The sequence below is a fragment of the Agaricus bisporus genome, assembly GCF_000300575.1.
Source record: "Agaricus bisporus var. bisporus H97 unplaced genomic scaffold AGABI2scaffold_8, whole genome shotgun sequence".
Lineage (NCBI taxonomy): Eukaryota > Fungi > Basidiomycota > Agaricomycetes > Agaricales > Agaricaceae > Agaricus > Agaricus bisporus.
Genome location: NW_006267371.1, coordinates 287,096 through 311,672, shown reverse-complemented (window position 1 = coordinate 311,672; position 24,577 = coordinate 287,096). Strand labels below are relative to the sequence as shown.

The 24,577-nt window shown below is 47.2% G+C and overlaps 8 protein-coding genes across 8 annotated transcripts; 5 read left to right on the top strand and 3 right to left on the bottom strand.

Moving 5' to 3' along the window:
• Positions 1-1,345: 1,345 nt before the first annotated feature.
• AGABI2DRAFT_207786 (hypothetical protein) lies at positions 1,346-2,678 on the bottom strand (the record flags this gene model as incomplete). The annotated part of the gene is made up of 5 exons (XM_006463042.1): positions 2,412-2,678; positions 2,298-2,355; positions 2,056-2,250; positions 1,945-1,997; positions 1,346-1,894 (listed from the first exon to the last, which is right to left on the bottom strand). The coding sequence occupies exons 1-5, from the start codon at positions 2,568-2,570 to the stop codon at positions 1,346-1,348; spliced, it is 1,014 nt and encodes a 337-aa protein (XP_006463105.1). The 5' UTR covers positions 2,571-2,678.
• Positions 2,679-7,184: 4,506 nt separating this feature from the next.
• AGABI2DRAFT_186826 (hypothetical protein) lies at positions 7,185-8,939 on the top strand (the record flags this gene model as incomplete). Its single annotated transcript, XM_006463041.1, has 7 exons — positions 7,185-7,224; positions 7,390-7,534; positions 7,585-7,965; positions 8,027-8,399; positions 8,450-8,576; positions 8,598-8,797; positions 8,862-8,939. The coding sequence occupies 7 exons, from the start codon at positions 7,185-7,187 to the stop codon at positions 8,937-8,939; spliced, it is 1,344 nt and encodes a 447-aa protein (XP_006463104.1).
• Positions 8,940-9,354: 415 nt separating this feature from the next.
• AGABI2DRAFT_207779 (hypothetical protein) lies at positions 9,355-11,553 on the bottom strand (the record flags this gene model as incomplete). The annotated part of the gene is made up of 9 exons (XM_006463040.1): positions 9,355-9,454; positions 9,507-9,560; positions 9,612-9,747; positions 9,803-9,941; positions 10,061-10,264; positions 10,369-10,390; positions 10,419-10,765; positions 10,816-10,968; positions 11,022-11,553. 9 exons carry the CDS (start codon positions 11,551-11,553, stop codon positions 9,410-9,412), a joined length of 1,632 nt encoding a protein of 543 aa, XP_006463103.1. The 3' UTR covers positions 9,355-9,409.
• Positions 11,554-13,199: 1,646 nt separating this feature from the next.
• On the top strand, positions 13,200-15,302 carry AGABI2DRAFT_119930 (hypothetical protein; the record flags this gene model as incomplete). The annotated part of the gene is made up of 10 exons (XM_006463039.1): positions 13,200-13,362; positions 13,425-13,486; positions 13,535-13,633; positions 13,689-13,827; positions 13,888-13,977; positions 14,025-14,446; positions 14,499-14,607; positions 14,661-14,717; positions 14,766-14,870; positions 14,923-15,302. 10 exons carry the CDS (start codon positions 13,200-13,202, stop codon positions 15,300-15,302), a joined length of 1,626 nt encoding a protein of 541 aa, XP_006463102.1.
• A 981-nt stretch (positions 15,303-16,283) lies between these two features.
• AGABI2DRAFT_224770 (hypothetical protein) lies at positions 16,284-18,505 on the top strand (the record flags this gene model as incomplete). Its single annotated transcript, XM_006463038.1, has 4 exons — positions 16,284-17,263; positions 17,322-17,678; positions 17,733-18,389; positions 18,468-18,505. 3 exons carry the CDS (start codon positions 16,284-16,286, stop codon positions 18,325-18,327), a joined length of 1,932 nt encoding a protein of 643 aa, XP_006463101.1. The 3' UTR covers positions 18,328-18,389; positions 18,468-18,505.
• A 1,295-nt stretch (positions 18,506-19,800) lies between these two features.
• Positions 19,801-20,991, bottom strand: AGABI2DRAFT_194071 (hypothetical protein). The gene is made up of 5 exons (XM_006463037.1): positions 20,704-20,991; positions 20,619-20,652; positions 20,418-20,562; positions 20,321-20,360; positions 19,801-20,257 (listed from the first exon to the last, which is right to left on the bottom strand). Exons 1-5 carry the CDS (start codon positions 20,984-20,986, stop codon positions 19,875-19,877), a joined length of 885 nt encoding a protein of 294 aa, XP_006463100.1. The 5' UTR covers positions 20,987-20,991; the 3' UTR covers positions 19,801-19,874.
• A 439-nt stretch (positions 20,992-21,430) lies between these two features.
• On the top strand, positions 21,431-22,918 carry AGABI2DRAFT_152388 (hypothetical protein; the record flags this gene model as incomplete). Its single annotated transcript, XM_006463036.1, has 5 exons — positions 21,431-21,433; positions 22,283-22,339; positions 22,394-22,454; positions 22,502-22,689; positions 22,739-22,918. The coding sequence occupies 5 exons, from the start codon at positions 21,431-21,433 to the stop codon at positions 22,916-22,918; spliced, it is 489 nt and encodes a 162-aa protein (XP_006463099.1).
• Positions 22,919-23,566: 648 nt separating this feature from the next.
• AGABI2DRAFT_73334 (hypothetical protein) lies at positions 23,567-24,454 on the top strand (the record flags this gene model as incomplete). The annotated part of the gene is made up of 2 exons (XM_006463035.1): positions 23,567-23,989; positions 24,047-24,454. The coding sequence occupies 2 exons, from the start codon at positions 23,567-23,569 to the stop codon at positions 24,452-24,454; spliced, it is 831 nt and encodes a 276-aa protein (XP_006463098.1).
• Positions 24,455-24,577: the final 123 nt, after the last annotated feature.

The following is a 24,577-nucleotide window of genomic DNA, read 5'->3' as shown; positions in this document are numbered from 1 at the left end:
GCATATCTGATAGGCCAAACCGCTGCCCCCTCCGCAATTTCCATAGCGTGCGGTAGTGTTACTTCCAAAGCCGGTATTGGTAGTATCGACGGCTCCGCCGCCTGTTTCGTTGCCTCCGTTGCTCGTTCCTTTATTTCCGCGACTGGTACTACCCTTCGCAGTGACATTTCAGCCAGGAGGGCAACAAGTTCAATTATACCCTGCGGAACTGCATCATTGTTGACACTTACCTGCGTGACCCACGCCAACTTAGATCGCGCTCACGCATAGGGGCCCTGGGAGGCTGCAGTGAACTTGTTCTGATCACTTATCTATCCTGGTCGATCGAGCAACTTGTACAAGGAACGTTGCTCAGAATTCTAAACAAGGCCTAATCCCAGGTTGAAAGAAACATACCATCCAAGGGTTGTCTTCGATATCTACGCCTTCAGCTGACATCCAAGGTCGACGAAGAATATTCGTCGAGGGCCGCTGATAGCCGGGCCATAACCCTAATGGCACTGACCATTACGTGAGCCTAGGGTTACCGTCTCGCTTGTCTACTTTTGTCTCTCTGCTTCCGATTCAAGTCGTGTCATTGGCGAAATATCCATCTGTCACCAGATTAGTGTTGGGAGGGAAAGGTCGCGTGTCTATCGTGCGGTTCTAATTCGTGACTACCTGATAACGAATATATTTACTGACATATCCTAACCTCGTCGTGAACGCTTGAACGTTCACTTGGTGCAAGAGTCACAACATCTTCATTTCCAAAAGGTCTTATAACCGACTGCCAGCGAAGTGCTCGATCTAATGGTGTCATTGACGGTCCACCATTCCCTCTCCTGTCCACCGTGTCCCTTATCGCCAGTCGTCGAAGTCAACTTCTGTTACCTCCAATATCTTGATCTTCTTTTTCCCTCCGTGATCTCGCTGGCGCAAGGAAACCGGAATTTGCTAATAGATCAAGAACCAGATTCTTGTATACTTTGCGCATGCTCAAAATCCAGCTGTTGACCCTTCTGACCGACCATGGACTAGCAGCAAATGGCTTTGCATATTCATAGTCTTGTCACCACGTAAGTGGTGAATCTTACGTGGAAAGACTCATTTTGGAACATCCCACGAACGAGAAACAGGCGCGACGTCCATGCAGGAGTCATACAGTGGTTTGACAAGCACATCAATATTCAATATCGAGCACAAACGGTACGGGAAAAAAATAATCGACAGAAGCTAATCAAAGAGTAAAGAACTAGAGTAAATGCGCTGAAACTGGGAGATGGACATAGGCGACCAGTCTCCTATCTTCTATAGAGGGAAATTATATAAAGAAAACAGAAGAGTCCACACTAATGGCACAGTTTCACTTGCCATATGGGAAAACTTCCTCGCATCCCTTATCTTTGACCGCGCTAAATAGGTACCTCAGATTGGTCTTCAGAGATTCCAACAAAGGACCCTTCGGGTTCGGGTATACACTTGGCACGGTGTGGTTCGCGTGGTAAGTGTATTGTAAACACCTATCGTCCAACTTCTGCGGTGTAGAATGGTCGGGTTTATAGGTATTGACTCCCTTCACATTCCTTCCTGGTTCAATTGGATGATCGTTAAACAGCTCGATCTCATTGTCGGTACCAGTGGGACGAGCGGCCCTGTGGAAGTCGTGCGGGAAACGGCCATCCTCGAAGAAGATACGAGCAACTTCGAGGTCGAGCTGACCATCGTCTTGACGTCCATCTACCCATAGATTGACAGGGAGGACAGCGTCCGCGTAAGCAGTGTAGAACCGGGGAGCAACAATACTGAATTCGGGATTTGTGGCAATAGAATCTCGGAATCGCTTATTGCGGAACTCGCTAGCGACGGTGAGGTTGTATTTTCCACCACCGTACTTCTTGCTGTATTCAACGAACTGCCAGGCCATCAGCTACTGTAACTTTGGAAAAATATAGGGCAACATACGCTGCGGAACAACTTCTCGTTGAAGTTGTGGTTGTCACCGAAGTGGGCATCCACTGGAGACGAGATGAGTCAGTTTTCCTAAGATAAATTTCTCCAAGCTATGAAACTCACATCGGGTCATGCTGGTGTCCCCCTCGAATGTATTATGTTCGTTCAAACCGCCTGCAGTAGCTGGACGGGGCGGTTTGGGGCCAGTCATAGGAGTACTGCCTCCAATGCTAAGCTTGTCGGTGATAAGGTTCCCGTCGACGAGGAAGGCAGCATAGGTAGTCAATACTGCCGCGCTGTTTTCCAAGTTAAACCCTGCTGGACGGTTAGCCGCTGATTTCAACAAATGCATCGAACAAACCGACCTTCCATCACGGCGGCTACGATTTCTGAGGGGCGAGCAACACCATTGTGATTAATATACTACGGTGACGGCCAAAATATTAGTCGAAGAAAATCGCTCGAAAAATCATACGAACTCCATGTGAAGCAAGAGCATTCAAAGCTGGACAAGGTCCCCGTATGTCATTTCGTCCCGGAGCCCTAAAAGGATGGCGGGCATCGTTGATGAGCTTGGTGCCGCCGTACGCCAACGGCCCAGGGGGCGGGACTGGATGGACACGCTCAAGGCTGCCCATAGCTTCGTCCACCTCTTCTCTGGACAAACCAGCCAAAGAAGCATGTGCCGGGAAGGCGGAAGCGGTAGCAGCGTAAGCAAGTGCGAGAGTGACGAAGTAGACGAAGCCAACCATAGCTGAGCAGTGAATTGAAATTTTTACCTTCTTGCAGGCATGCTTTTATAGTCTTCTAGCTTTGCTGTAGCTACGAAAAACAAACTCAGTTCGTGTAAGTGACGTTGTTATGCTGTCGTGGAATGATTTTGGATGAAGTATCACGCACAGCCGACATCCCAGTGGATTGGAACGTCAAACCCAAATTCAAAATGGAATGGACCAGCGTCCTATTACATTCAAAATCATTCGAATTCTCGACGCATCTCCAGGGGCGGGCGTCCTTACCCTGACGTATGCCAATGCTTCAGGGCCCATTGTGGGGTATTTCTGTCTGACAGGGTCAATACGATGGGAATTATGTCAGTCTATACCGACCCTTACCGTGGATTGGCATTGAGGAAACAATGATCTACTATAATGTGCTACTCACAGGGCGACCATTCATGTCCTCTTGCGCTGCGCAAATTCCCAATATAATGTGGACTTTAACATATTTTAACCGTATGACCAGTAATCTAGTGGCCTGCTAAGCCGGAGTCAACAGCAATACGTGTGATTTAAGGGCCCATACCGCCAGAAGGTGACAACAAATAATTGGACGACTGTCGAAGACTTGAAACGAATCAGAGTCAGAACGATATCTCATGTCACCAAATTTATCACTCCCGTTCAGCCGGATGGGAAATGCTCAGCCTTTTGCGTTGTTGCTGTCAACACAGTATGTGCTGAAACGAAATGGACATCGATAAATAACAGAACTCCGTTTCGCACAATTGATCGCTCTCGTATGTGGCAGGATAGCGAAATGTTGTTATGAACAATAATTTCTGGTAACGAGGCAAAACAACTCCACCTCGCAAGCTCATGTGGAAGATCAATCGATCAAGGGTTGTATGAACCCTGCATTCAGATCCCAGATGGCGAGATGAGAACCGAGAAAAGCAGTTGAGTCACACTCTATTACTAGTACCTATGCCTGTTGTCCTTGCTCTTGAAGAGTAGTCCTCGGATGCGCTCGCGCGACTATCTGTGTCAAAATGTGTCAGTGTCCATTTACACTGTAAAAGGATGAGCCGATTTACCCTATAGCGTAATGAATTATTATCCTCATCGGAGCTTGGTGTCAAAACTGGTCTACCTTTCATGAATGTCTTGTGAAAAGGTAGACAGTTGGCGAATTTTTGCCAAATTACTGTCATATAGTTTAAAGTTATGCTTCGTGGGGCTACTCTCCGCTCCACGGTTCCCTTGCCGTCCGCGTCAACCAACTCCACTCTGTTCAAAGTTGGGTGTTCTATAGCGTACATATTATTCACACTCCTTCGTTAAATCACGCTGGTATGTGATTTCATCAGTGACTTGAGTCCCCGTACTCTTACCGTTGAATAAATTTGGTTTCATTAGTGGCTGCTTCGTTCTCCTCCCGTCTCCTCTAGCCGGCATCAGTATTCCCCGCCGTCATTTTGGTGAATTCATTCTGATAATCATATGATAAATAAAAGGTCGTTTTTCATATTCAAATACTTGAATCTCCTTTGGCATACCCGACAGAATTCCGCGTCAGACCAGCCAGAACCCGCAACCCGTAGCGGGTCCCGCAGCTTCGGTGCAATTAAGCTGCCAAGTGTGACGCACGTGAGAAGAAACTTGAAGCTCACCCGCGAGAGGAGCGAGTGCGCGGTGTTTCATTGGCTGATTGAATTTATCACTTAGAGACAGGAAGAGTCATCCACCAGATCTTGAACCAGTGATTGATATCCATGGGCTTTTTGAAATGTACGATTGATGCGACGTCGACATGTCTGCCTTGCCGCAGGCTCAACTTCGCGCAACCATGTATCCTTGTTAGGCAAATTATAGATTGATCCTGGTTCCGGACCACGTATCAGTGTTTGACGTTTAACTGTGCCACAATATTGTTCATCAATCAGGTGGGACTAAACTTAAGCGCATGACTTAGAGGATGCATCGTTAGCAAGAGTAAAAATAGACATGTGTCCGAGTCGCTAATATTCGAGAAATCGTATCACGCGAATGCAGTGAGTGTAATATTCCTCTTGAGATGCGATAAATATGGTTTTTGTAGTTTGATATTTTGAAAGCGCCCAGTGTCATCGAAGTCAGATGACATGGTCTTGTTAACTGCCAAAGGTTAGCGCTTTAGCTGCCAGTGCCCAAGCCTACCATTCCAAATGGCCGATTTCGGAAATATTTTTATGCTCCAATACACAGCGGTTGAGCTGTCTCATCGGTAAATCTTTGCCAGCGTCACTTGGGGCCTAGCAAGATATACAAGGGCAAATGCATGAGACAAACATGTGAGATTGATTTAGATACACTATCAAGAATGCAATAACAGCTAGGCAGTCGAGGAAACCAAGTGCTGCAAGTAGCTAACGAGTGCGGCTCGGAGGCCTCCGCTGGGGTTTTCTACAAGTCCGTAAGCAAAGGTAAAACTTATGAGACGGATACTAATGAAGGTATTATTTCTCACATCGACAGAAATACTTTAGTTGTATGCTTGCGCAGTGAAATCCAAACAAATTGTCTCCGTGACTAGTACTAAGTACTAAGTACTACAACGCTCACTCCTGCTCACTCCCTCTCAAGTGTGGAATCGAACTCGGGTTTTCAAATCCTCCCACAAGGTCCCTACAACCTGTATTCGTGGCACAGCTGGTCGCAACTGAATTCTCACCGCCTAGCGCTTTGAGCCTTGAAAAGCCTACCCGGCGGCTTTCTGACGGAACTTTAGTAAAACGCGCCGCCTGGCGGCCGAATTCTTGTCAAAAGCACAGTAATTCCCTAACAGCTGGTCGTTGCATCATCTGACCGCGACAGATCTTTAGGGCTGGGTCGGGTAGGGCAAAATACGCTTCAGGGGTATTGAAAAACCTCTTCGAAATTTCGACCACGTGTTTGGGTGGTCCGAAATTAAAATTAGAGATACGCTGGGGCGCAGCACCGTGCCGATAGCAATCTCTTTGAACATCCGAGTAACACTACAACATATGATCATGATGATATTACGATGCTATGCACGCCAAGTTAACGGTAACATTGCATGTCATCATTTGAACGATGCATTTTTCCACTCAGTTTTTCGCTTCCGAAATGGAACACAGAAAGGAGATGCCGGCGGCATATTATTTTTTGGCTTTTCGTTTTCCGGGCCTGTTTCTCGTTTCCTCTTCCCCTTTCTAGATGCAAATCTCAAACAGAAAACCCGGTTTTGCGCCAACTTATCCATGGCTCATACCTTACATTCACGATCTGTCATCTTCCAGTTCCGCGGACTCTGAAACCAGGCATTGATTTACGTATTGTTTCTTCAGCTCATAACTACCACTATGATTCAGGAGATCCTTCGGGTAATGGTAAATATAGATTTATCAGTCTCCGACTCTCTTCGCGCAGATGAAATGGAACATATTAGGGCTTTGACGGCGAAGACTGTCTCAGCCTCTTGCCACAAATTGTCTTTCACAGGTGAAATTTTTCTCGCTCCGGGAAGATATATTTGTTCGCCATGTCAGCCACTCAGTGAACTATGAGTGGAATTTATGTGCTAACGATAGCCGGATTCACCCACCATGGATTCAAGTATAAGGATGTTGAATGAAACACCTTGCGGTTAACAATGTCGTATAAAATTAGCGAGTCGCTACAGAGCTTTCCGTTGTCTTTACTGGGCCGACGGCAATTTTGGTGACCTGTTAATGAGATTGAACTGGGGTTATACCGAGTCTCTGGTTTGTTACTCGAATAGAAACGCCCGTCACCTCAGAGTAATCGGATTCGGGGATGGATGCTGTGTCTGCCCGAGCACTGTGACCGTGGGATACGAGCCGTAAGCTCTACATCAGCGCTTGATCGATTCATCACGACGCGGACACCTCGCGTAGGGCTCATGACAAGTTTGAGGAAGCAGAGAGCGACTCGGAGACTCGGAACCTAGTACCTCAGATTTTGTGCATAAGATGGAGTGCGTCTGGATCTCGATCGCTATTTATTTTTCAGGCAGTTATTGAACGGCGAACTTTTGAACCTCTCGATGTAAAATCTCTCATCTTTAAATTTTGATTTAGTAAATGGATGTACAGTAATAATTGGAGCCCAAATTGCGGGGCACATTTGATTCGTCTGCCGATGCCGTCGCCGAGCCATGGCCCATCTCTTATAATTCACGTGATCAGATCTACTTATTCCATGTTGAATTTATCACAACTTGGACAGGCTAAAGGTTGGGGGTGTAATTCAGCATCCGTCGCTACGACTCAGCCCTAGCGCGCGCACTTCAATCAAATCTTGGGTAAGTGAGGAAAAGGGGCCAAGCAGAAGAGTTTATGGCGCCCAATTTTCGAAGATTACTTAATTTTGTTGCTTCGAAATCCCCCACGTGGCGCTGGTCAGAGTCAGGTTCGCTGGGCTGGAAAAATACTCGGCGGTAGCGGCCTAAAAATACAGAAAAGCGATGCGAGCCTGCTTGTTTCCATCTCGCCACATCCCACTGGCAACATGCTCCGCCTCTCCCGTCTCTTCCGTCCAAAACACTCAAGTTATGAGCTTCTCTCAACAGACGGCGAACATCGACCACGCTCCGTCAGGCCCTCTCGGTTTTCTCGTTACCAGTTTCTTCGCCGAATTCTTCATTTCCGCTGCTTTTGTATTTGCGTAATAGTAATCATCACCTTCTTCGTTTGCGCCATCCTGTTCTCGGGAGTGCCCCCTCTGTACGGCGACGTTCGCAGATTTGAACATATTCTCCCACAACATAACCTCAATCTCGCACAACACTCGAATGTCAAGTATATATCTTTCCCAGACCATATCTGGGGGCATGGATGGAATAACGTTTTACAGCAATAGTAAGGCTTTTTCTGTCGATACGTACTACTTTGATGTCAATTTTTCTTAGCTTAATGTTTTCGTATCTTGCCTATCTCACGAACTGTTCGTTTGTCTTTGAGGACTATACCTGGTCCCACCTTCCTTCGCCATACACCATTTACGATTTTGCACTTCGACCAACCCGTATCCCACTTAACGCCTACATTTCTGGACCCACAGCAGGCGGATCGATGGATAATGCACCAGAATCCCCACCACGCGCAGTTAGCTACGATTTCTGGCAAACCGTTTGTCCCTCATCGGACCGCCACGTCATTGACTCTGTCAACGCGCCCCGTGACCTTGCCGGTCCCGACCGTATACGGTGGTGGAAAGAAAAGATTGAGAGTTATCATGATGTGACCTGTTTAGAGGTGGCTACAAGTCAGAATGAAATATTCGATTTTGAGTAAGCAAATCAAATCCCTCAACTCCTGTCTTCCCCTGAAAGAATTTCCGCATTGGTACAGGTTCTTCGGTGGTCAACAAATCCTCGATGTTTGGCCTTCCTTATCTCAATCACCTATCTTAACTCGATTCAAGTGGTCACCGTTGGTTCTATCTGCTATAGAACGAAACTTTGCTTTACTTCCAAATATACCCGAGGCTGGAGATAGTGTTTTACCTCAGCATCAAAGCCTGGATACGTCTCAACAGGCTTCTTCCACTGTGTCAAGTCCTTCAGCGCGTGCTACATATCCTGCGTTACTGGCTGTGCACATCAGGCGTGGCGATTTCAAACGTCATTGCTCAAATCTCGCCGAATGGGGTCCCGGATTTCATGGCTTCAATTCTTTCAAAGGCCTTCAGGATCATTGGACTAGTTATTCCGGATCATCGATGGTACGTGGATGTTGTCGACAGTGGAGAGCATTTTCTAAGGCATATTTTAGGAGGAGAAAAGAGAGTATTATCGAAAACGCTGTCTTCCTAACCAGGAAGAAATCGTAGAACGATTGCACAATGTTCGCCAAGACCATGATGAGTTTCTTTCAAATCAAACAGATGCATCAATATCAGGTTCTGGATCACCTTCATCAGGACACAAATTAAGACGGGTGTTTGTACTCACGAATGCTTGGCCTATATGGCAAGACGGATTGAAAAAGAAATTGATGGCTGACGGATGGGAGGACGTGGTTGTTAGTGAGGACTTGACTTTGGATAAGGAACAGAAAGGTGTGAACGTCGCGGTGGATATGAGTATTGCTGAGAGGGCGGAGGTGTTTGTCGGGAATGGGGTAGGTCTTCCTGTTAGGTCACTCATCCGGCTTATGTCTCATTGCTGTCGTTTCCCACCCTTAGTTTTCGAGTCTTTCAGGGGTGATCATCATGCTACGATTGTCCAATGGTTTACCATTTCAAGTGAACAGGTTTCTGTGATTCTTCACAAGCCGCCATCATTTCTTGATCCTACTTTTCGCACTTGATTTTTTTCTGCTTGCTTTATCCATCATATTTCTCAGCATCGTGCAATTTAGACAGAATTATTATCGTATTCTCCCACACTTCTGTTCCAGATAATGTGCATTCCCTTGTTATCTCTTTGTTATGTTATATACCGGGTTCTCGTAATAGCGCATTCTTAACATCTTTCTCCCGTCATTCGCTTCACCCTCTTTTGTGTCCGGTGTAGTGCGGAGGTTGTACTTTATCTCAGATTTCTGAACGATTTAAATTGAAAGGTAGATTAAAGTGTGCTACATAATGGTGCACTTTGTTAATGAGTTTATGAGTAGATAGATGCCGTGCTGACGTCGAAAACTTGCGATAGCGCTTTCCTGAAAAAAGGGACCGTAATTGCGATTTGCTCGTTTTGACGAAAAGAAGAGAGAACTTGACATGATTAACTTCTATGCGTCACGCAAACCTAGCTCTGATGCCTTAATCAACATCGCCTATGAAAACGAGTGTTAGGGAAGATCTCGTGAGAAATTATATGGTGCTTACTACTTGTTTGCTTTGATACCGTGCTTCATAGAAACTTCCTCCCCCATACCACAGCTACTTTTGCTTGAGATTCTTCGTGCTATATAATCTTGATTAAAAACTCACAGCAGGATGCCCAGTTGGTCTAAACGTGTTGATTCGCTCTCCCTCTTCGTCCACACCCCCAAGACGTCCAGCCTTTTCCGCAGTTTCATATCCAAAGACTTTGATAATTTCATCGTGTATAGCATGGTATCCGGTCCTGAAAAAAACCTCCTTTAGCCTGTAGTGTTTCAGTACGCAAGAAGAGAACATACGCAAAAATGACGACATCAGCTGGAATTTCCGAGCCGTCGGAGAGAATAATGGATTCTTCTTTGAAGCTGGCGACTTCCACGCCGTGCTTGACCTTGACCCGTCCGGAGAGCACCAGCTTCGAAAATCCTACATCAAGCACTGTATCGCAGATTTTTGTTATTCAAAAGTAATCTTGAAAAATGTTAAACTTACTATAACCTAGGTCCGCGAATATCTGTTATATAAATGAGGAATATACAAATCGAATGTTGACTCACCTGCGGTTTTCTCGAAAGCCTGGAATACGACACCTTCACCTTCTATACCTGTGTCAACGATCATTCCCTTCTCTCGAAGCCCCTTGTACATCTCAGCATAGGCTCCAGACTCTCCGCCTCCTCCGGCCTTCGCGATTCGAGCGTATTTTCTCGTAAGGTTGAATGGCATCGAGGAGGACAGGAAATCTGCCACTTCCATGGGAACTGATCCATCATCGGGCCAAGAACGATTGAAAATTGCATTAGTTATTGCTAGTGGAACAAGTGAAGTTCTTGATCTTTGGATCATAGTGATGTTGTCGGCCGACGAAGACAAGTCCAGGCAGATATCTCCAGCTGTGTTGCCAGCCCCAACAACTACAACCCGCTTCTTGGCGAAAGGTGTGGGTACCGTGTATTCACTTCCGTGAATAACAGTGCCCTTGAAGACATCGCGATTTTTGACTTCAGGCGTGAAACGACTCCCGAGCGGGCCCATGCAGCAAATAATGTGGGCAGGGCGGATAGTGATACGCTCACCCGCACGGTCGACCACAACGGTCCAGCGCTTCGTCTCCTTGTCGTAGACGGGTTGGGAATCTTCGGCCGGCTTGCTGCTTGTCCATACTACGAGATCTTGAGAGTCAACGTAGAACTCTATCCAATTTGCTACCTTGTCCTTGGGGCAGAAGTAAGGCCAGTTGCTGGGATAGGGTTGATACAGAACTATTTATGTTAGCCTTTTACATGCGACTCGGACCTGGGAAGTTACTTACATTGGCCGTACATTCGAGGGGTATGCAAAAGCAAAGAATTATATCTGTTCCGCCATGTATTTCCAAGACGAGGATGGGCGTCAATAACCAAGGTAGGTATGTTCATCTGCTTAAAGCGAGCGGCCACATTCACGCCTGCCTGACCTGCGCCAACTATTTACGTATGTTGAGAGATTGAAAGGGAAAGTAGAGCAATATACACCTACTAATCAACACTTGGGGATCCTCTTCTATCGATTTCCGCTGAGAGTCTGAGATTGTCGACCAGTGTGTCATATGGTCGCCATACACGCCCGATTCGCCTTTAGGCTCTTCGTGACCTTTGATATCTAGAGCAATCATGTAAACGGTGAGAGCCCTCCAGACTCCTTCCTCGTCGATAACAAGTCGGAAGTAGCCTTGACCCCACTGAGTGTTTGTCTCGAAAAGAAAGCCAGACACAATGCCCTCCTGTTGTGGGCCGAACGCTTCATGTTCGGGTGAAAGATGGGGGCGGGTGTCGAGCTCGAAGTTAGAGAATGACCTGCGGGGAAATCCCTCTGAGACGTGCTTGTCGATATCGTGGCGACCTTGGAGAGTTCGATTATCCCAGCAGAATATCTGACTTTCACGAAGCCAGCCATCGGGAACGAAGCAGGTTGAAACTGCGTGAGCGTCTTTCTCCTGCAGAGCCTGCGCAAAATTTGAGAGCCAAGCTTCTGCAATTACGCTGGGATGGGGGGAAGGGTGTCCAATCATACTAGCCTAGCTGGGGGGTGGAATTCGAGTAGGCTGAGAGTGCGTCCGGTATTTATCCTCCTTGTGAACCAGTTGGCCTCAGATAACTAGCACGCGTAAGAGGCTCCGCACATTCCCAAGACCGGCCCTTCAGCAGTTCCGTTAATGGATTAATCGTGGGCCCTGCATTAAACAATGCTGCAAACTGGGATAAGTAACCTCATGCATGCCGGCCGTTCTTTCTTTGGCGGTTACGAGTCCTTAAGGCCCTGTACGGCAACTCCGAGCTACAGCTCAATACCAGCCAAATTTTATTCCCACGATTTTAAAATAGATAGACTTCAAAACCAATTGGGCTGTACTATGATAGGGGAGTCGGCAGCTCCCTGCGGCTCCCTACTGGCTCCCTACGGTTTTGAAATCGGTCTGTCGCACCGATTTGTGCAGCCCTTGAGGGACGTATCGCGCCTTAACAGGCCTTATCGCACGTGCTGCCACCTCCTGTTGATTGTACCTCCATTTGCCACCTGGGTTTGTGCGACATGTGAGGACACTGTGAGGACATGTGTGACCAAGGCTGAGAAACCGTTGGACAAACGGTTCCCATGAGTCTCAGTGAGACGGACACCGTCGATTTCAAAATCGGAGTTGCCGTACAAGACTCGTAACCACCAAAAGAACGGCCGGCATGCATGGGGTTACGTTTCTCAGTTTGCACCATCGTTTAATTCCGACTTTGAATCGGAGTTGTCGTACAGGGATGAAACGGCCGGCATGGATGAGGTTACTAATCCCAGTTTGCCGCATTACGAGTCCTTCACGAGTCCTTATATTGATACTCGTCCTTTACCCTACGGCGCTTTTAGTCCTTTATGGTGATAATTAAGCTGTCTTTCTGGGTTTGTTTCCGTTGTGCGTGTTGCCCCTGCCATTTCTTATTTATTCTTCAAAGTAAGTGTGACCCTTGATGTAAGTGTGATAGGCCTTCTGTAACTTGTTTTATCAAGATCATCTCCTCATTACAAAACAAAACGTTTCTTTAAATATTTCGTGGTGAGGAGATGTTCCTGACAGAGCAGGACCTCCGCACTCCGCTCTCGGTCCTACACTACGAAAATCTTCGACGCGCAATCGTATCCCTATCAAGAGCAGAACCTCACTATGTATCAGGAAGTAAGAAATGAGATAATTTCAACGATGTGCATGAGTGTCTCTGCATACGTCTTTCAAGGTCGACGTGGGATTAGAATGTGCGTTAATGCCAAAAGCTCGTGCTTATCTGATGATGAGGCGGATCACAATTCACTGTTGTCAGTAAGATACATAAGTACATATCGGCTTTTCCACATTCCATGAAGTGCTGATTCCTGACCTCTCCCTTTTGATATCGTTGCCGTGAAGACATTGGACATTCGGTAGCAATTCCAGTGCAATGCAGCATAAAGTCTATGTAAGTGATGTCAGAACAGGTTTTTTTACCGTCCTGCACGTGTGGAAAGAAGCCCGGGGAAAACGGAGAGAAAATATGCTCAACGCGCAGTGCGATCCGGAAAAGGAAAGTAGTCGATGATGTCACGAGGACTGTGTCCCTACCTGGACCAGCATCGCCTCTTGCCTCTTGCCACCACCACCGCTAGCTATTATTGGTTCCCAAATTCACAAAGTATATGTCCTCAAACTCACGCAGACTTTCGTTCAATCAGCCTTTCAACTCTGGCGCATTTTACTCATCTCAGAACGAACGTGAAAGCACAGACTCGCTCTTTGGAGATTTGAGCGAGCAGGAGCGGGACACGTTGATTGGATCATGGAAAGGTGTATATGCTCGTGGTATGTTCGCCTTCTACTATTCTTGTGCTATCGCGACTTGTCCACTGATTATGCGGGATCAGATATCATCGAGTCGAAAGTGGTCACCGTGGACGCCAACATAGAGGTCGAGGAGGCCTGTAACGTATGTACTTGAACTAGAAGGCACTGTCGTTTCAACAAGTCGTTGCAGAAATTGCTATCGGAAAGCATAGACTGCCTGGTAATAGTGGATTCCGCCTCTCCACCTTCCATGATGGGAAGGGATGACCACCGGACAGGACTGTTTGACGTGTGTCTGTTCGATTCAAACGATTGGGCAGGGCCACTGATACTCTGACCTCCAGTTTTCAGATGTCAATGCCTTTCTAACGTTAGCGGCTACACGGCACACTCTTCCACCCGATATTATACGAGAGAATGCGAGACTCAATCGCGTCGTTGAGGCTGCCAAAGCTGGAAAGGTACCCGTCCGGCTAGTCAGCAGTCCGTTCCTCTACATTTTAATTTCCTTTACATCCACATGACAATCGGTGATTATTCCAGATTTTTCTGATAAGAATCCCTGTGTGGTTCTTCCCTACAATGCCAATGTGATATCACTCCTCGAGGCATTTGCTCGGGGCACTCATCGAGGTGAGTTCTCGTTTATTTGGCGGGGAATTCTCACTGACTGTCTACAGTATTCGTCCAGAACACAATCCCCCCTGTAACAGGATCAAATAACCCGCAGTTACTAGGCATGGTCACTGATAAGGGGTTTTTATCTTGGTTCGCGAAATACGCCAAAGGGTTGGCTATCATCCCTTCTTCTCCTCCACTGACTACTGATATCTCCGCCTTTTCTCCTCCTTCTCATGCATCTTTTTCGAGAAGGGAAGGAAGAACGTTACAGTCGCCGCTTGGGCGCTTGCTCTCCAGGTCCCTTTACGAGCTCGCATTCCCGCTTCTCAATATCCATACCGCAGTTGTAGCGGCAAGTTCTGTAGCAACCGTTCTGGATGCGATGAGACTCATGAGTGAAGATGGTGTGAGTAGCGTTGCGGTTCTGGATGAAGAATCGGGAATTTTACTTGGGGCCGTTAGTGTGACTGATATTGGTCAAGTGAGTCGTTAGTCGACTTTCCGATTCTTTTTGGTACTTATTCTTAGGATAGTTCGTGGTGCCGTCACAGACTAATCACATTCTAGGGACACCTTTAAAGCAATTTGTGTCGACAGTTAGATTACCATACGGGTCGACAGATGGGGCGGACAGATACCCAGGTTCGTGTGAGAGCCTCGATCATACGTTTCGTAAAGTTGAGAATGGATGGCAGTATATTCAGTATTTCCATCAAGCTCACTTGTCTACACAATCGAGAAGTTGTTGGCTAGTACGTCAGCTGTCAACATGTCACTCCTGTTTTGCTGACACTCGGCAGCAAATGCTCATCGGTTATTCGTGACTGGTGAGGCTGAAAGTGCGAATCCCGTGTTATCGCCCAGTTCTTCAGGGAACCTGACAGGAATAATATCCATTGTCGACAGTATGTGTATCCATTGGTTTTTCAACTTGTCTCATCTGTCAACGGTTTCTAGTTCTATCGCTATTCGCACATTTGGCCCGTATTCCTGATGTTGATCCAAGGCGCATGCAGAGACACCGGCGGGCATCGTCTACATCCTCACATTCTTCTGATATTGAGGCACTGCTACGCACACGATCCAGCAGTCGAGCAAGCATCCGTCGAAGTCCAAGCTTTGGCATGGTGTCTTCGTCACCAGGATCGAGCGTGATGTCTTTTAGTGGGAACAACTCTCCTGTGAGCATGCGACCCAAGAGCCCGGGTATGCTACCTGTGCCTGACATTGGTGGTGCTCTTGGAGGGTCGTTGTATGGGGTAGGTATTGTGGGACGGCGGGGAAGCATGAATGCTTCGTTGAGGTCGAGAAATTCAAAAAGGGACTCTGTACAGTAAATAGTGTCGGCTGAATTCCGGATTTATGGACTTTGGGGATATGTTGTTCACCTGTAATATAATGAAAATCAAATTCCATGCTTTACTCTATTGTATAAAAGCCGCTCACCTCTATTCTAGTCCATTTCTGATCCTACTTTGTGACTCGACCCAATATCGAAACTGCATCATTCTAGCGAGTCACATCGCCGTAGAGATTGTGAACGAAGAAGAATTCGTTATACATACTTTGTTTACAATCCACTACACCGCCAGTTTCCTCTCCAAAGTTCTTCAAAGCTTATATATGTCCTGGAGAAGATTCTGAGAATTGGCATTCTTCTTATTGCAGATGCCGCATTCATAATATCATAATTGCGCTTTTACGCCTTTATATCCAAGCCAATATTTCCTCCTAGCTGTGCCACTTTCTTCTAAGCCGTTTTTTTTGTTCGGTGCTCCGGATTGATCCTTTAATACACCTCTGCTTTGCCTGTTGACGCCAATCGCGTGGCTTTCTTCTAAGGAATTCCAACGTTTTCAATAAGTCTAATCGGAAGTCAAAGCAATTTATCTTGAGAGTTATCGGGTATTCAACTGTTTAGCAAATAACCGCGTTCCTGGTATTGGTTTTTGGGGCTGTAGGATGGAATTTTAGAGCCGGTCGTCCAGCTGACTCCTCATCCTGGCATCGCGCTCGAGGATGTTGGCAATATCCGGAGGAATGATGTATTATGTTAAGAAGCAAGCTGTATTTGTTCCTTGGAGGCGTTCGGGGACCTGACTTCGGTGTATGGCGGAGAAAATGCGTATCTGGAAGAGAATGAAGACGTAGGCCTTGCCACCATTGTTACCATATATCTTGGGCATTCAAGTTTGCAGGAGCGGCATGTGTGGGTCTGTTATGAACACAAATTGTTGTTTCGGCCTCAAGCAGCGTCGGATCGATATTCCGATCAATGAGACTTATAATGATGTGACAGAATAAGCAATGATGGTACAATGTCTGTTGCTCTTGGACTTGGTGTGCCTCCGCACACCCCCCATGCAATTTCCGTCTCTCTGCCTACCTGGAAGGACAATGTTGGTTATGAAGAGGGCGAGAAACGGGTAGTCAACAGCATGGTCAATGGCTATCCCCGCTTTTTCATTCATCTCTCCATCAGGAAACTCGCAGATATCTGCCAACACAAGTATGCCGTGGGCAACGAAGAATGCATGCTCTTTCCTACCCGAAGGATCGCAGAAGAATGCAGAGACTTTGTCAGACGCCGTACTCTTCAGCTCGGTCGTCAGCCCGTCCAGCCCCGGCTCGTTCATCTTTTCATCTGTCCTCAAACTTCCGGCTCACAACCATCTGCACCGCTTGCTACGACCAATACGGCCGATTTGCATATTGTGCTGTATCCAAGTGACGAGTCGTCCATCGCGAGAGAGTTCTGGCAGCATACTGGCTTTGGAATCTCCTCACGCCTCGCAGAGAGATGTCTCTCGCTCCTCCCTCATGAAACAAAACCGTTGGACGTTCATACTTCACCAGCTCCGATTGCTCGCTTTCCGATGAAAGGAGGTTATAACAACCGTTATTCCGTCAAAGGTCTGAAGACTGTCGGCGCATCTCCACCGCAAGAATTCTCGCCAATGGAAACCCCAGCTTCAGCTGAAGACCTCTCCTCTGATCACTCGACATACGTTGAAGAACGTTACGGCCGCAATCTACCTATCGCGGCTGCTGCATTGGCTAAAAGAGCGTTACGTCGTCGCGTCGCGGGGACGCTGATCAAAGATAATTGGAGTGATACGGATTGCGGTGGTGTACCGTGTGCGGGGCAAGAAAGTGTCAAAACCGGTCCTAGCTCAAGAGGCGTGGCCAGTGTGACGGAAGATGATGTATACCTATTTCCCTGTGGAATGACGGCGATCTGGAGTGCACATCAACTTGCGAGACAGGTTAGGCCTGAAGGCAAGAGTGTCTGCTTCGGGTGAGCATCTCATTTTTTTGACTTGGAAGAATACCTATATGACATTTCTTTGTACAAGGTTCCCGTACACTGACACTCTGAAAGTTTTGCGAAAGTGGGGACCTGGGGCTCATTTTCTTGGAAATGGACTCGATGAGGATATTGATGCACTCGAGAAACTCCTTGAATCCGAATCTAAAAGCGACCCTTCCAAGCCGCCTGTCCTTGCTCTCTTTGCAGAGTTCCCGTCCAACCCATTGCTCAGATCAGCCAATCTGCCGAGACTCAGGGCGCTTGCTGATAAATACGACTTCTTGATTGTCGTGGATGAGACCATTGGTAACTTTGTCAACGTTGACGTCTTGAAGTACACGGATATCGTTGTGAGTAGTTTGACTAAAGTATTCAGTGGATCGAGCAACGTGATGGGTGGAAGGTTCGTTCGTCACTTCCTTTTTGAAGATGACCAAAAGCTAACCCACATTCTTAGCCTTGTACTCAATCCTCAAAGTCAACATTATACTGCTCTCAAATCTCAGCTTTCCGAGACCTACGAAGATACCTACTTTGACGGAGATGCGGTTTACATAGAACGTAATTCTCGCGATTTCAAACGTCGTATCAAGATCATCGACGACAATACCACTGCTGTCTGCGATTTTCTCCGCTCACGCTCTATTGTTGGAGGATCGACTTCCTCGCAGACTGCCATCAAAAACGTCTTTTACCCAAAATATATCACGCGCGAAAACTACGACGTTTGTCGCGTCAAACCTTCACCCTCACTTCCTTCAGGTGGCGGTTTCGGCGGTCTATTTGCCCTCACATTTACATCTCCTTCGGCATCCGAGGCGTTCTTCGATGCCTTACAAGTGCAAAAGGGACCGAGTTTGGGAACGAACTTTACGTTGGCGTGTCCATATACGATTTTGGCGCACTATGCAGAGTTGGATTGGGCGGAGGAGTTTGGAGTAGAGAGGGGGATTGTGAGAGTGAGTGTTGGGATGGAGGAGAGAGATACGTTGCTTGATGTGTTTGGGAACGCTCTCAAGGTTGCTGAAGAGGCTGTTGCAAAGGGTTTGTGATCTGCGAGGTGATGATTTGCTTTTGTGGTTTTGGTGATTTTTGTTCGTGATCCTCCAACAGGGTGTGCTGTCCTCGACGTTTTTTGTATCCAACTACAATGTTCTGATACCTTACTTGCTTCGTCTGTCTTTCTCTCCAGCGTGTTTTCCTCCAACAGGATGTATCATAGGATTATCACTACAGTGCATAGGGCACATTGTATCCAACTACAAATTTTCTCCGCTTTCAAACTTTCGAACTGATTATTCACAAAAATACAGATTATTATATTGATTTCGTCCTCTAAAGCTTTCGTATGACAATCAGCCCAGTGGGAGGCCCTCTTCATTCGGATCCTTGGAGCAGCGTTTGCACCTCCCTGGAGTCGTCATAGTGCGCTCGCCAGTTTCGATTCTACGGTGGGCGGGTATCTCATGGTATCGTTGGCCTCGAGAGCAAAAGGGTGGCGTTCGAAACACGACATAATAAAAGAGGCTGTGAATCAAAAGAGAATAAGAGGATCCGTTACCGTTGAAACGTTGAAAGTTCTGGTTTCCAAGCAACTGCGGGCATAGTAATACGTCTCGTGGGGCCCTACAACGACGCGTCTAAGCTACTAGAAAGAATAATGGTGTTTGATTGGCGTCTAATTGAGTGTGCGTATACTTGATTGTCATCACGTGATCATGCGTCCTAATGAGTAAGTCACACCACGTCACAGTAGATGATTCTGGATTTCCCCTACCTTATGTTGTATATTCCTTGTTTGTTTTTCCCTTTCGAAGATCAACAACGTTATTGTCATGCACGCCACACTGTTATATCGCAACAGGAGTTATATAAAGGCCTTGATTACTGAGGTGTGACGTGTGGTCAAAACGGAAGGAACTCAAAAGACATTCCAGTTTTTTGGATTCTGCTATACGATGATACTTTCCTCCGACCATTGGGACATCAGTGGATTCGATATCGGTTCTCTCGATCAAACAATTACTCGAATCTACCTCGTTGCGCATGAGAACGAATTCAACCAAGGTTCATCTTCAAGACCTGTTCTTGTGAATAAATGGTCTATTTACCTTGCTATATCGAGAAAACGTTCGGTTCAAGTTGATTTTGGTGTTGGAAAGAAGGGAGTGGTTTGTCTTGTGGATAGAGATGATACACAGTGTTTTTTGCGGAGAAGCACTGGTGCGTTTGTGATTGCGATTTCTTTGGTTAAACATCGGCGGCGTAGGATGGAGTCACCGATTCATCTCAAAGTTCAAGACGTCCTTACTATCCTCATTCGAAATGGACGGGATCGATATAAAGTCCAGAATGATGATGCTGTTGCTGACGATTCGAGATTTTGGATTTATACTGTCGTTTCTGATTTTGTGAAAGAGGGGATTGTGGAGGAGAAAGATAGGGTGAGGGTTTGGAATGTGATGAATAGGTATTGGCCTTTTCCGAAGGGGTCGCGTTCTGTTTCGTGTCCGATTGTTACTAAAGGTGTTTTTGTGTCCTGATTATCCACACTGTCGTTATAAAACACATATGATATATCGCCGTTCATTTTCTCTTCTTATTCAAAATTGACACCTTTCACTACATCCTCCCATTCATCCAATACATCCAACATCAGCTTACACTTATCCCTCACATTCGTCTCCGCATCACTCCCTAACACAAGATACCTCGGCCACCCGGTTTTCCCCTCTGCAACACCTTCACCATGAACGATATCAACGACGATGCGCATAGCTTTATATGGGTCTCCAGGTTCATTACCTTGGATATTTTTGAAAGCTTCTTGTGCGGATTGACGGAGGGTGTCGTAATCGTGAAAGAGGTGGGTGGTGTTCCAGCCTGTGGCGTAGATGTTTTCGGTACGGAAAGAACCTGGTTCGATGAGGAGGGTACGGATGTTAAAGGGAGATAGTTCGGTGTGGAGGTTGTCCATGAATACTATGTGTGTGTGTGTTTTAGAGGAGATTAGGAAAGATTTTTGGTGAAATCGTTTTTTTTTACCTCGGAGGGAGGCTTTGACCATTGCATAAGATCCGATACTCTTGTTTTTTTACCGTTTAATGATAAGGTGGTAGACACAAAAAGTTATTGGGCGTACGGGAAGTTCGGTTCGCCATGCTGATCGACTACCGATTGTGATAATCGTTCCTGATCTTTGGTGACGCATGTAAGGAAGAAGAGCGAATGTGAGTTTTAATGTGCCCATGACGTTTTCATCTATGAGTCTTTGAATGACGGAGGTCCTTTTTGAGGAACGTAAAGAGATTGATTTTCGGAGGGTGTAATTGAGTGAACTTACCCTGATTCCTCGAGTATTCCTCTCCATGCCCAACCTTGGTATCATTTATCAATCAGTACAATAAGAATGAATGAATGAATCTTACCAGCATTATTAACCAAAACATCCACACCACCCCAAACACCCACCGCATCCTTTACCAACTTTCTCATCCTCTCCTCATCATCACTCAACTGCATCTCAAACACTTTCAATCGTTTTCTTTCAGAACTATCGACTTCATCAATGAGTTTTTGGATATTGGAAAACGAACGGGTGGTGGCGAGGACGTTGTCGCCGCGGTGGAGAGCGATGAGAGAGAGACGGTAGCCGAAACCTGAAGAAGCGCCTGTGATGAACCAGGTTAGTGGCTTGGATTCGAGGAGCATTTTTCCAGGTGATGAACTTCTGATCACGGTTAGTATGTTCACGGGTTCAAGTTCACACCGGTGTCATGTCAATAAAAGATAGCACTCTATTAGCAATTATATATATATATATAAATCTACTTGCGCAAACCAATCAACTTCCTCCCTCTCGCTCTTTCCAACTCCTCCATCCCCCTCATCCCCACACCCTTACTCAACTTGATCCCTTTCCCACCCACACCATCCCCCATTCCCGTAGGCGCATGACCGGCCTGCAACATCCTAAACACCGCCTTGACCACATTCAACTTATTCCTACTCCCCCACACCTTCGCACTCACATCCTTAAACCCCGTCGCCCTCAAAATCTGATGTATAAATGGATTACAACGTAACCCAAAACCAACAGGACGAGGACGCATGATGATACGTGTTGCACCTAATTTAGTGGATAATTCGGTCCAGATGGTACGTTGTTCGTAGAGAGAGACGTAATCCATGTTTTGAATGGCTTTGGTACGGGCTTTGGTGAGGGCGAGACGGGAATCGGAATCGGTGGAGGAACCGTAGCCGATGAGACCGTTACCGTTACCGACGCAGACTAGGAATTGTTTGCGGGCGATTTTACCTTTGGGGGTTTGTTGTTTGACGGTGCGGGAGAGGAGGATGGTGGAGTAGAGGGATTTGATTTCGGAGGGGGAGAGGTGGAGGGAGGCGCGGGTTGCTGATGTGGATTCGGGTGGAGGTGAAGAGGAGGAGGAGGAGGAAGGGGAGGGAGAGGGGAGGTCGTCAAAGATGGAGATGTGGTTGCGGACGATGACGCGTCCACCGAGAAAATTGGGAGTTGGAGGAAAGTCGAGGACGTCTCGGGCGTCCAAGGGAGAAGCATCCAAAAGACTCGGCGGGCGTCCATTTCCGTCGGATTTGGCGTCTGTGGTGTGTGATTAAAAAGTAGACAAGACATTCAAGAGAAACTTGCCTGAAGGAGGTTGTGGGTCCCTTGGTCGTCGTGCAGGAATGGGAAACGAAGGTTCTGAACTGGACAGCGAGGAGAACAAACGCGGGCGCAGAATCCGGTACATCGCGCGCGCGCAAAACGAACACGAAAAACAAACACAAGGGAAATTAAAAGTCAGGGACTGGATTAGGAAATCAATTCTCACACTGACCATGTCTTCCGACGACTCGTACCTCTTCCACGTCATCGATAGAGACAAGTAAGTAAAAAAACAAAAGTGGGTGATTAGGTGTAATAACGTTGTTAGCGTGCATGGATTGAATCTTGCGGTTCCGGAAGACGCCAAAGAGTTGATCAAGGAGTGGGCGGAGAGAGAGAGTACGGAGAGGTATGCTGATTCGGGTGTGGATGACCAGGTTTGTTTCTCTTGGCTGTTGTTGGTTGCAACTTTCTGAGTGGGTTTGGATTAGATGATCATCCATATTCCATTTACTGAAAACGTCAGGCTGCGTTCTATTCTACTCAAACTCGGTGCGCGTTCTACAAATGGATTATTCCTACTGCTATAAGGTATATAGGACGGGGTGAATTAACGCCACGACATCTGCGGATCTATGCGAACCATAACACGATTGTCGATTTTGGAGATGCGGAACATACCAAACCTCAATTGAACATTTCTCTCCTCGAAGGCGAGACGGGTGTTGTTGAATACCCGCTTCACGTAGCCGCCTTTGCGAGCGTGCATTCCCTTTCACTCTTTTTCGTGAGTGTGTTCCGTAGTTCTCTGACGGGTATTCATGTGTGTGTGTTAGAATGAATCGGTGGGAGATGATGTGTCGAGAGTGTATTTTATTGGATTCAAGGGAGATGTGAGATCGACGAAGCAGGTTGTGAATTCAATGTTGGATGTGCCTACGCCGAATGCGGGGGATGCGAGGGTGGTGGATCGGTTGTCGGAGAGAGCGGCAGGGCAACAGACGACGGCGCGGTAGTCCAGTTTTCTAATATCACATCTTTCTGACGGGGGAGTCTATCAAGCATGAGGTCGTAGATTTCGTCAGGGAGAGTGTAAGGTCGGGGAGCGAGTAAGAGATCGAGGCTCTTGTAGGGCCAGTCTCGGTCGAGGAAGAGTTGGATGAGAGAGGTCCGAATGAAACGGGCGATGGGGGTGGGTGAGAGCTCGTAGCGCTGCTCGTAGCCTGTTGCGTAGTGTTCCATCTGGCTCAGCGCGTGGATGGCAGGCGAGCTGGGTGCGGCGTGGATGACCAGGGGCCGGGCAAGGGCAAGAAAGTGCCGATCAGCGTACCCTTTGTGCGCGAGGATGAGTGCGGTGTGCGTGAAAAACGGTGTGAATTTGGGAATCGACGCGCGGTGGACGAGGTCATCGACGATCGCGTCAAACGGCGAACGAGCGGTGTGGTGTCGATCCGGGACGAGGTGCAGCCAGGCCACATATTCAGCCAGTTTTTCACCAAAAGCACCGGTGAGTTGGCGATTTCGGAGACAGGCCAAGGCGACCTGCGCAAATTCAGGTCGAGGCGTGATCGTCTTGCAATTTCCGAGTAGTTTGTACGGAGACGCTCTGCTGCTGAAAACCGACCAGCGCGGACGAGCGAGAGCAGAGCCATCCCACGTGACTTATGCAGTTCACCCTCCAACACGTCATCCACGCTCAACACATCTCCGCTGCACAGGGCTTGGGCTCCGAAATCATTGTGGGATGCACCAACGGACAACTCACAAGGTTTGTCCTCGAGCAGCAGGCCTATATCGCACAGACCACCGTCACCATCCCCAGCGAGAAACCTATTGATGACCTTGTCGTTCTTCCCTCGCTTTCCCGGCTCCTCGTTCAAGCAGATCACCAAATCTACTTTTATACCCTCCCGTTTCTCGACCTCGTCAATATCAAACCTATTCGCAATGTCTTGACGTTTGCTGTCGATCATAGACATCTCCAGAGACCCCCTGTCTTGGTCAACGAGCCCGTCGAGTTTTCCGTCATCAAACGTACTGGGATTGCCATGTTTTCACTCAGAAACGATAAACTCTGGTATCAAAAGGTGTGTGTTGTTATACTATCATCTCAATTATATCAGTAATTGACATTCCTTTTAAAGGAAATTCCTTTACCACAAGGATCCCCACTCGCACTCACAGCCCGCCGAACAGGTCACCATCTCTGTTTCGCAGACAACGAATACTACAACATGGTCGATTTAGACCAAGCTTCTCTCTTTCAACTCTTACCTTTGAGACAGATTTTGGATCCAACACCGTGGAAGGTGGAACCCATTGTCACCGTCATCGGTGAGAATGAGTTTTTGATCACGAGTTGGACGGGGTCTAGTGCGTTGGGTGTGTTTATTACCGGTGATGGCGATCCTGTCAGAGGCACTTTGGAATGGGCAGGGTATCCAAAGGCTGTTTGTAGGTGCCCTGTTTTGATAGTAAAGATTTCTTTTGACGTCGAATGTCAGGCCTGGATTATCCGTATATCACGTCGCTGTTACCGAACGACGCGATAGAAGTGCATAGCGTCGAAACTCAGACTATCGAACAAGTCCTCGAGCCAGGTCCCAATGCAGAAAGACTCGCTTTACTCCCCAGTTTACATGGCTTTCTCGTTCCTCTCTCTCATCGCTCAGATA

Bases quoted from the DNA above. Each gene is read 5' to 3' on its own strand.
- AGABI2DRAFT_194071 (XM_006463037.1), bottom strand. From the start codon at position 20,986: ATGCTCCTCGAATCCAAGCCACTAACCTGGTTCATCACAGGCGCTTCT. The intron at 20,653-20,703 runs GTAAGATTCATT...AATGATACCAAG, and splicing joins TGTTTTGGTTAATAATGCTG to GTTGGGCATGGAGAGGAATA. The intron at 20,258-20,320 runs GTAAAAAAAAAC...ACACACACATAG, and splicing joins GGTCAAAGCCTCCCTCCGAG to TATTCATGGACAACCTCCAC.